Consider the following 11,439-nt stretch of genomic DNA (forward strand, 5'->3'; position numbering starts at 1 on the left):
TCAATTGCGGTTCCAAATTTCTTCAATTAGATCCGCTTGGAGGCGTGTGTGTTGATCTTCTTGGCGCATTGCCGCTGAACGGGCCATGACATTGCGCACGTCGGGAGGAACACCTTGCACGGTCGGATCGGTGACAGTGTAGCTACTGCTGGCGCTGACGAGCGGATCGTCGCTCCAGTCAGTGGCGTTGTCTCCCTCGTCCTCAACGATCATGTTATGCATTATGATACATGTATACATGATGTCGGCGATTAGCGGACGGTGCCAACCACGGGCCGGTCCCTTCACTATAGCCCAACGTGATTGGAGAACTCCAAATGCGCGCTCCACATCTTTCCGAGCCGCCTCTTGCTTTTTGGCAAACAACTTCCTCCTATCCGTAGTCGGACATGTGATGGTCTTCACGAACACGGGCCATCTAGGGTAGATCCCGTCTGCCAGATAGTACCCCATAGTGTACCGACGGTGGTTGGCCGTGAACTCTACGGTAGGCGCTCGCCCGGCACACAAGTCGTTGAACAATGGAGACCCGTTCAACACATTGAGGTCGTTGTTCGACCCAGCGACTCCAAAGTAGGCATGCCAGATCCACAACCATTGGTCGGCAACGGCCTCCAACACAATCGTTGGATGCGAGCCCTTGTGCCCGCTAGTGAATGCTCCTCTCCAAGCCATTGGACAATTCTTCCACGGCCAGTGCATACAGTCGATGCTGCCCAGCATCCCCGGGAAGCCGTGCCTCTCCTCGTGCATTCGCACCAATCTGCGAACATCGTCGGACGTTGGTTTTCTCAAGTATGTGTCCTTGAATGCTTCGATCACTGCCCGACAGAATTTGGCTAGGCAAGCGCGTCCAGTATGCTCGCTCACATGGAGGTACTCATCAAACATATCTGCAGTTGTTCCGTAAGCGAGTTGGCGGAGGGCGGATGTGCATTTCTGTAAAGTCGATATACTTTGCCGCCCGACAGCATCGAAGGTTTGCATAAAGTACGCGTCACGAGCCACAACTGCGTTGACAATGCGCAAGAACACATTCCTCCGCATCCGGAACCGGCGACGGAACATCTGATCACTCCATCGAGGATCTGCAGAGAAATAATCCATGAAAAGCCGCAAACCAGCTTGTTCACGGTCTCGGTGGATATACATCCGAGTACGCGGTACCCGGTCGTGTTGCTCGTTCCACGCTTGGATAGCAGCTTGATAGCGTTCCACCTCGTTGTTGATTTCTTCTTGGATTGCGGGCATCGCCGTCTCTAACATTCGAGCCATTTGAGCTTCGATTGCTCGTTGGCCTTCACGCCGAGGATTCATTTTTCGAATTTTATGGTGAGTGAGAGGGAATGAAGTTGAAGTGATTTGAAAATGGATGGAAGAGTGATATTTATATATTAATTTTCGAATTTTTTTTAAAAAACAAAAAAAAAAAAAATTCGGAGGGGACTTGCGGCCCGGCCCGAACGCAAATAACGCCGGGACGGGCCGCAACCGATGCGGCCCGGGCACGCATATCGCCGGCCTGGACGTGACGGAGGGAGAGGCCCCGGGACGCAACTGCGTCCTCGGGACCGGCCTGGGCCGAGCCGCATCGTCGTCCAACGCTAAACACGGGCCGGGACTCGCGAGTTGCGGCCCGGCCCAGTAGCGTTATTCATGCTCTTATGATGTCACTCTAAACGTAGTGTCACCCTATTACTCTCCATCATTATATGTTTAACTTGCTGTAAAACTTGAGACTGTTATTACATATAGTTGAAATTTAAAAGCTACAACAAGTTTAATTTATATTGTAGCCAATTTATAGAAATCAAGATATATATTATACTCCAATTTTTGCATTCTAAATATACCATTAATTAAATTTGACCTTGTACATTCGATACACATGAGTTTATTTATGACTAGTAGGATTAGTAAGACCAATTAAGTCCACTAAGGTCAATTCAGAAGGAGTAGAATTTATTACAAAATTAAATTGGTGATAAAATGAATCGATTTCCACTATTAATTTTAAGAACCATCTTATTACTATCATTAGTCAAATTACCAACTTTTCAACTTGTTAATTGATAACATAAACTCCATTTATCCATGACAGCCATATTTGACATACACGAAATAATACTCCACCGTCTCAAAAAAATATAGACAATTGGGACGACATAATAATTAATGTATAATTGGTAAAATAAAAGAGATATAGAAAGAAAAAATAATTATAGTATTATTAGTGCAGAATGCCTTATCAGAAAGAAAAAAGTTATTAAAAATGGAAGAGAATATTTTTATGAGACATCCCAAAATGAAAAACATCTTTATTTTTATGGAACGGAGGGAGTACGTTATTCTTTTTTATAGAAAAATATATTCTTATATTTCAACTTTTTAACCAACATCCTCCATATACTTAAATACCTTTGTATACAAAAATTTAACGATGATTCGTGCGTTCATTTTAAATTCAATTGTTACAATTTCGTTCTCATATAGTAGTATAATTCAATCCCAGTTTAAATTCCTTTCGACATTAAAGCCATCAACGTATTTCTAAATGATTGGATTCTTCCTCCATTATGAACACAACACATCCATCAACTATTTCACTTTTCATTTGATAAAATCCGTGTCGACCCAATACTATTTGCCTCGCATATTCAATGGAAATATAAATTAGATTAACCAGAAACTGATTATGTTGAAGTTTAGATATTTTCAATAAAATATGTTCGAATTTGACCTCAATACATCTGATTACTAGCTATCATTGAATCAAAAGTAGATGCTCTCATAATAAACTATATCTACAAAACCAATAAAACAATAATAAGCTATAGAGAATAGTATAATTTTTTTATCAATCCATAATTAAAAAGTTGAGAATAACCCCGACCATTCCACCTATATAACCCCTCAACCTTGAGAAAGTAGTCTCCACATAAAAAAAAGAAGCTCATTTTCCAACAAATATGACTTCTCTGCATGGTGGTGGGAACAACACGTCCCTCTCCAGTGATACAGAAGCACCACCACCTCCCACCGCCACAGCCCACCGCCGAGGCGGCTGGATCACCACCCCCTTCATCATAGGTACTTCCTCTATCTTGAAATTATCCTATCAAACCGACCTCTTAATATTAAACAACATGTGCTGCACTAATGATACCTTAAGGGGTATTCGATTTGCAAGATTGTATCTGGTATTAAACAACAGATGCTGCACTAATATTAATTTTTAATAAAATATTATGGTTGTGATGAGCAGCAACCTTATTTGGGCTGACGGTGGCCTCCGGCGGCTGGTCGTCCAACCTTATAGTCTTCCTGATCAACGAGTTCAACATCGAACGCATCGATGCTGCCCAAATCAGCAACGTCGTCAGCGGCTGCATCAACTTCTTGCCTCTCCTCGCCGCCGTTGCCGCTGATTCCCTCTTCGGCTGCTTCTCCGTCATCTGGATTTCCTCTCTCCTCTCTCTACTGGTAAGTTAAATATCGTAAATAAAAAATAGTCTCATTTTTCCATTTTGGTCGGTCCACCAAAATTAGTCAGTCTGATTTTCTAGTAATAACACTTTTAATCATTTCGTCTTTCTATCTCTCTTAATTTACCGATTTTGACTAATTTTTATGGATGCAGGGACTCATACTTTTCCTGCTGACGGTGGCAGTGGACGGGCTGAAGCCGGGGCCCACGGAGCCAGCGTCGGGAGGCCAATACGCAGTTCTGTATTCCGGCATGGTCCTGGCGTCGATCGGATTAGGCGGAACACGATTCACAATAGCAACGATGGGAGCAAACCAGCTAGCAAAGCAGCAGCAGCAGGCCACGTTCTTCAACTGGTATTTCTTCAGCATGTACAGCGCTGCCTTCCTTTCATCCACAGCCATTGTGTATGTGGAAGACAACGTCGGCTGGCGTTGGGGCTTCGGGATAGGAATTGCCGCCAACGCCCTCGCGTTAGCCCTCTTCCTCCTCGGGGCTCCTTACTACAGCCGCAACGAGACACGTGCCAGCCCTTTTATAGGGTTGCTGCGTGTGCCTGTCGCGGCGTTTAGGAAGAGGAAGATGAAGACGACCACCGGAGATTATTACTATGGAGATGATGATGATGATGAAGATGCACCAACAAACTGGTTCAGGTAAATTGATTGCTTTTTCTTATTTTAGACTCATATCTCAGAATCCTATGCTTGCTGCACACTTTGCTTGGTGTATAATATTATCATTCTGCTATGTCACGCATTTGCTACATTATTATAACATGTATTATGGAAAAAAGGCTGGTCCAGTACACTTATTTTTTTCCTTCCATCTTTTAACTTTTTGAATATATAAACATATCGATGTACTTATATTGGAAGAATGAAGATGCCACTTGCAACATGCTCATAAATTGATCTAACAATAGTCAAACATTGTAAAATATTCAAAACATATGAATCATGTTGGTTGTTAATTATTGATTTCTTTCTTCTATCAAATCTACTGATTACTACATAACTACTATTATATGCTTTACTTTTTAAAAAAAAAAAAAAGCAGTATCACTTTAAACTTGTCAAAAGCCATACCCATCAAATGATGCATGATTGTTTGTACTTTGTACCAACTTCAAATAAGAAGGGATTGTTTAAATTGTAAGCTAACATGGATAAACATAACATACGTTATTGTGTATAAGTGGTTCATTTTGTCTCATTGTTTGAAGTATTTACTAAAAATACTCATATATTAATTGAAAATTTTCTAGTATTTAGAATATTGACGTGACAGTCGAAAATTACAAGTCTATTATCCAAATCACGCGCTGATTATGTTGACCTAATTTTTCCTACAGCCAACTAAACCGCGCGGCTGTGAAGGTTGACGGCGACATCCTACCAAACGGGTCGGTAGCGAGGCCATGGAAGCTGTGCACAGTCCAACAAGTAGAAGAGCTAAAATCCGTAATCAGAATTCTCCCTTTATGGTCCTCTAGCATCTTTCTGGGCACCCCAATCGGCGTCCAGCTCAGCCTCACCATCCTTCAAGCTCTCGCATCCGATCGCCGCCTCACCTCCACCTTCACCTTCTCCGCGGGCTCCATCATCATCTTCTCCTTCCTCTCCACCGCCCTCGGCGTCGTCCTCATCGACCGCTGTGTCAGGCCGGCCTGGAAGCGCCTCACACCGGGCAGCAAGGACCTCACGCCCCTGCAGCTAATAGGCATCGGCCACGTGTTCAACTTCGCCAGCATGGCGCTCTCCGCTGTCGTGGAGGCGAGGAGGCGCCGCCACCTCATCTCGGTGATGTGGCTGGTGCCTCAGATGGTGGTGGTGGGCCTCGGGGAGGCGTTCCATTTCCCGGGGCAGGTGGGCCCTTATTTATATTATTATTATTATATAAAAGTCGTTATTAATGCCTAAAAATATATTTTTAAATGATATTTTAAAATTATAGTCCCTACTAATGTTTATTTCTGCGTTCGCCCCTGCAGGTGGGGCTGTATTATCAGGAGTTTCCGGCATGTTTGAAGGGGGTGGCGACAGCGATGGTGGCGATGCTTGTTGGCGTGGCGTTTTACTTGAGCACGGCGGTGGTGGATTTTATGAGGAGGGTTACGGATTGGTTGCCGGATGATATTGATGAGGGGAGGCTGGATTATGTGTATTGGGTGATGGTGGTGATTGGGGTTGCTAATTTTGGGTATTTTCTTGTAATTTCTTGGTTGTATCACTACAAGAATGGGGAAGTTGTGAGCAAGGATGAGGCAGCATAGATGATGGTTTTATCAAAATGGGTAAAATTAAGTGTTTGTGTGTTTTGGTACTTATTTATGAAGTAATTATATGCTTGTTCCATGTTTGTAATGTGTCAATGAAATGGTAAGTTTTGGAGCAATTTCATTCTTCCGCACCAAGTTTATCATTTATGAGTGTAATCATTATTGTTTAGTTTATGTAATTTGAATCTCAATAATATTATAAGTCAATAAAATGATAGTATGAGTATTAAAAATTAAAAAAATGATGACGTTCTTTAAATATTGGTGGCACGCAATGCTCATATAACTAATTGAGTGATAGGTGTATAGTGATGTATTTAAACAATAATCAAGTTAGATTTTATGACTAATGATTTTGAGCCATCCCATACAGAAATATTTTTAATTAACTCAATTATTTTTGTTATGGCATACCATAAAATTATTCAATGTTTTCATATTATGTGTGTGTGTGTGTCCCTATATTGATATAGGATCGTGATGTCCTATAACCCCCTTAAGATCTTTTTAGAACGAGATCATAGAGCCACTTTGGATCATTGAAGTTATTAGTATATGAGTTTGGGCATCGGGGGATCCAGGTGGGGTTGAGTGGGGTCGGCCGACCCCACCACCCTTCCCAGAGTGCCGCCGGAAAGCTCTATTCATCAGCCTCCGACCCACAACGTTCGCATCTTCGACCCCATCAACGTAGGGTGAGATGATGCCCGGAATCCAGCGGCGGCCTCACAGCAGGGGAGACGGCGATTATCGAGAATGAAGAGATGTAGAGAATTCTTTCGGTTTGTTTCCATAAAGAGAGAGATGAAACTGGGTTTGGCGCTTTTGAGGAAGAAGAGGAGAGAGAATGAAATATGAAAAGTATTTGTATAGTCATTCTTTTTCCTAATATTTACAAAGTTCATAAAAAAAATTAAAAATAAAATTTAACTAAAGTTAATGGAGTACTCTGTAGATTAAATATCTCGAGATTCTGAATTATGGTGTATCTTAACTGTAAAATAGGATGTGAAAATTTCTTTCTTTGTTTGTAATAATTAATAGAATTTCATTTCAAATAAATTCTCGTCAAATAATTTCAATTAAGGTTAAATATATTTCTTACGTATCAATAAATCAAACTTATTTAAAATAAACACATAGTACTTTAATGAATATAAAGTTAATATTCCCTAATTTCATATTTTTAAATTTTATAATGTAGATTTCAACCTTATTCTTCATATTCAAATTAAATTTTCAAAATTTGGGATGTTAAGGAAAAAATTATACTCCTTCCGTTCCAAGATAAGCAAAGCACTTCTTTTGGGCACGAGATTTAAGGAATTGATATTTAAATAGTTAAAGTAGAAAGAGTAAAATATGAGAGACAGAAAAGTAGAGAAGTAAAGAGAGAATAAAGTATGTGAGGAATAGAGTAAAAGTCGGATTTTTTTGCTATAAAAGAGAAATGACTCATTTATAATGGGACATCCCAAAAAGAAATATGTCTCGCTTATCTTGGGACGGAGAGAGTATGTTATTTTCATAATATCGATAATTCTCGCATTAATTATTTATATTAATACAATATATATTTATAAAAATAATTAATTTAAATATTTATTTTCTAGTCCGACCCCACAATATTTGGTTTCTGGATCCGCCGTTGAGTTTGGGTAAGATTGAAAAATGTTGGTGGTAACCATTTTCTCCCTCATAAAAAATATACTACTATGGAATTTTAAATTACTCACAATTCTATTAGTTTAAATTAATTTTTCACAAAGATGATAAAAGATAATTTTATGAGTAATTAAAAGATATTCTATTTGCATATATTAAATATTTTAAAAAAATCTTCATATATTTTGAAAATCAAACAAATATCAACGTATCAACGTATCTATGTTCTATATCAATATATCAGTATTATACACTTATGGTATCAATTTCCTTTCACACAAATATATCGATTTTGTTTTCATCGAATACAATAGAAAATTTTGATTTCTGTTAACCCGACTAACCAAATACTAAACTCCAGTTGGGATATAAGAGTAATCTTAGATCTTTTGGGTGCTAAAGAGGGCCGTAGTCCTTTAAATTAAATTACGAATGTCTGACAAATTTTAAAAAAACACTAATAACATCTGCTATAAGCAGTTTAACTACCTCTCTAGGTGGAAATTGAAATAAAAGAAAATTTGCATGTAAACTAAGACTTATATTATACATATAAATGTTCTCAAGGTCCTGTTAGGTTGCTAACTATACCTTAAATTAATAACTACTTCCAAATTTAGGCCATCCATCTAAAAGTAAAAGGCCAAAATCAATTTTCACGCAATGTCAATAAGCTGTTTAAACTCAATTTTGTTACTCATAACTAACTTTTTAAAAATATTTCAAAAACTTCAAACTCATATAACTATCTTGATAACTATTTTTTTTTTCACAAAACGTACTACTATAATTAAAGTTAATTTTATAAGTATTCTAACAAAATGCGAATTGCATATGTTTTGATGATAAAATTTGATAATTTAAATTTTCAATATTTTCGACTTTCAGACTCATATCAACCCATAGTATATATAATGTCAATCATATACATGTTTAATGTTAATCAAATTTAGTTGACATATAAGGCATTTAGTTGACATTATTACTTTACGCGTTGACATTGCGGGAATCACGAAAATTGTTATGTATAAAAATGATGAAAATGCCATTTTAAAACTATGTAATACAAACGATCTAATAACTAGGAAATGATAGTAGTTATCAGTTAGCAAATAGTTAGCAATTGATCACATTCCTTATGTTCCTAAATGAGACAATTTTATCTTACGATTAGTGTTTCCTATAATACAAACAGTTAGATGATGTTACGTAGTACTACATCATAAGTACCCCATTCGTCCCATAATAGGAGTTGCATTTGGTCTTGGCATGGGTTTTAAGGAATGTAAAGAATAGTGGGTTGGAAAAGTTAGTGGAATATGATGCTACTTTTTTTTATATTGGCTTTATAATAAAATATGAGTGAAGTGAATTAATGGATCGTGAGACCATTTATGTTAAAAGTGAAATAGAACTCTTATCGTAGAACGAATCGAAATGACAAAATGTGACTCTTATTGAAGGACGGATAGAGTACCGTACGAGTGTTCCTAGGTCCAAATTGTTTCTATGCAGGAATGAATGACAGAAGATATTAAAGTCAGTCAGTAATGGAGTTTGTAGAAAAATTTAGTATCCTATACTTGATAGCTATGTATCAGTGAGATTACAAAATGCACTATAGTTAAAGGTAAGGAGGATAGTGAGTGAAGCACTACTACTAGTTTTCCACATGCATCATTTAGTTAAGTGCTTCACTACATATTTAATTCTCACTGTTTTTTGTTTTTTTGGTGATGAGAAAAGAATCGCAGCTCGCAACTGCTACATATTAGTAATATATATTTTCTCAGTTTTATAAAAAATGTCTCATTTTTTTTTAGTTTGTCCCACTAAAAATATCACATTTTTATTTTTAAAAAAAAGTTCTCTCTCACATTAATATAAAAATTACTATATTTTTCCTCTCGATTTAATACATAAAATAAAACCTCCTAAAATTCCATACCATCCCATAAGTGTGATAGATTTTATAGGAAGGAGAGAGTAGTACTTACTGGTATATATTTATACGTGTTTGTGTGTAAATTCTATTTCTACATACTAGATTACACACAAAAAAAAGAAACATGTATGTATAGTAATTCAAAACATAGTGTGTTAATATATTCTCTTCACAAAATTTCATACCGAACACGGTGTGTCGCTTTGAGTAAGACGGAGGAAATATGATTTTTAAACTTGAGTTATAGAAAAACAATATCAAATAGAATTTATTTTATTATTACCTTTTCATCCAATAGTAATAAATATTATTGTAATTTTTTTAATTCTCTTTGTAAATTATCTTTGACAGGCACATTCCCTTTCCATCTCTAGTCATGATTCATGACGTTTTAAGTATATATCTTCGTGATCAATCATTTTTTATCTTTAACCATGAAATAAAAATTACTTCTTTTTACTCTTTACAAAGAGAGAAGTAGTAGTAACTAATTAATTACTCTCTCATTCCAAAAAAAAAAATAGTCTCATTATCATTTTTTTTTACCGTGGAATGGTTCTCCAAAACATTCTAAACTGCAGTGGGACCCTCTCACCACTCTGTATACTGTACATTTATCTCCATGCAGAAATGATGAGGAGGAGAAGGTTGCCAAAATGCGTCAGCCGCCGACCCTCGATAACATGTGCAATTCCTACGACTCATCTCAACCAAATACTTCACTCATATCTTATTCCTGAAAAATATTAGTGGTTTATATGAGCCACAACTCAGTGTATATAAATTTCAAATTTAATTTCACATCACGTAAATATCAAGCATATTCTTTAACTATAATATATATAGGGGCATGTTAGGGTGCCACCACCCCTTAAAATAACACCATACCGCCATTCCTAGCCAATCATTTGTACACGTGGACGAATAATAAGCTGCCACGTGGCAAAAAAAAAAATTGAAAAATACGGTCAGCAATTTGCTGGTCTTTATCCAAAGCAATGTTTCTTGTCCAAATATCCGACACACTATACAAGCAATCTATAGATTGTTGTGTAGTGTTTGTAATATTGTTGTGTAGCGTTTATAATATTGTTGTATAAGTGGTGTCACGGTGTCATTTTAAGAGGGGTTGTCATTTTAACACAAACCAATATATATATATAACCAAAAACAATAAATATCATAAACAATTTCATATTCATATGCATATGTCTCTATGATCCTTTATAATATTCTGTCACAAATCAAGCCTGGTATCTGTCCGGGATTTCCATTGTATAATTTCAATACCATACATCAAACATATCCATTGCACCAATTACATATCCATATATTCCATCAATTAACTTGAAAACTATAGATAAACATATCTATTGCACAAATCACATATCCACATCATATTACACCATTGATAAGGCCCGTTTCATGCATCGGTTTAGGGTTAAAATTCTGTGCATTTGGGGCGCTAATGTGCGTTATTGAGTTTAGGTGCGTAGTAAACCTGTCGGACCCAGGAGTTGTTGTTACCTGACCTGGCAGATGCAAAAGAGATGAAATTGAAGCAAAAATCAGAAGTCGTCGTTCGGACCTGGGAGAATCAAAAGTTGGCGACAGGAGCAGAATGGAGCGAGAGCAAATTATTTTAAAGAGTCTTACTCAAGGGCAGGAGCGTAAAATCACCAGAGGGGATACCCTAGGGATCAGAGCCTCACATATATAAAGAGCTCAACCTTGAAGAAGAGGAGAATCCGTGATCAGCCACTTCTACGCTCTCCTAGCTCTAGTTCAAGTTCCCTACTTCAAATTTTTATCTTCGACTGCTGCGCACTTGGACATGGAGGATTCTGGCCACCGTGGTTCTCATCGTCGTCATTGTTATTTTGCTGCTGTGTAACACCGCCTTGTTGAGGCGAAGAAACAATTTTATTTGCTTTCGTTTAGTACCTTGTTGATTTCTAAGTTTCGCAACTCTAGTTTCTTGCTTTGATCTGCTGGATTCAGACTTATTTACAGTTGTTATGGAAGTTTATGTTTGCTTTTGGTTGGATATCTCTGAGTTTA

At 37.5% G+C, this 11,439-nt stretch overlaps 2 protein-coding genes across 2 annotated transcripts; one reads left to right on the forward strand and one right to left on the reverse strand.

Moving 5' to 3' along the window:
* On the reverse strand, positions 1 to 1,317 carry LOC125209251 (protein ALP1-like). The gene has a single exon (XM_048108856.1). The coding sequence runs from the start codon at positions 1,315 to 1,317 to the stop codon at positions 1 to 3; it is 1,317 nt and encodes a 438-aa protein (XP_047964813.1).
* Positions 1,318 to 2,930: 1,613 nt separating this feature from the next.
* Positions 2,931 to 5,911, forward strand: LOC125209970 (protein NRT1/ PTR FAMILY 2.7-like). The gene is made up of 5 exons (XM_048109547.1): positions 2,931 to 3,090; positions 3,266 to 3,483; positions 3,641 to 4,143; positions 4,842 to 5,355; positions 5,481 to 5,911. Exons 1-5 carry the CDS (start codon positions 2,970 to 2,972, stop codon positions 5,760 to 5,762), a joined length of 1,638 nt encoding a protein of 545 aa, XP_047965504.1. The 5' UTR covers positions 2,931 to 2,969; the 3' UTR covers positions 5,763 to 5,911.
* The last annotated feature ends 5,528 nt before the right edge of the window (positions 5,912 to 11,439 follow it).

Source organism: Salvia hispanica, chromosome 3, assembly GCF_023119035.1.
Source record: "Salvia hispanica cultivar TCC Black 2014 chromosome 3, UniMelb_Shisp_WGS_1.0, whole genome shotgun sequence".
In the NCBI taxonomy this organism is placed as follows: domain Eukaryota; kingdom Viridiplantae; phylum Streptophyta; class Magnoliopsida; order Lamiales; family Lamiaceae; genus Salvia; species Salvia hispanica.

Coding starts and splice junctions, on each gene's coding strand:
- LOC125209970 (XM_048109547.1), top strand. CDS start 2,970: ATGACTTCTCTGCATGGTGGTGGGAACAACACGTCCCTCTCCAGTGAT. Junction 3,091..3,265: donor CACCACCCCCTTCATCATAG/GTACTTCCTCTA, acceptor TGTGATGAGCAG/CAACCTTATTTGGGCTGACG. Junction 4,144..4,841: donor GCACCAACAAACTGGTTCAG/GTAAATTGATTG, acceptor TTTTTCCTACAG/CCAACTAAACCGCGCGGCTG.
- LOC125209251 (XM_048108856.1), bottom strand. CDS start 1,317: ATGAATCCTCGGCGTGAAGGCCAACGAGCAATCGAAGCTCAAATGGCT.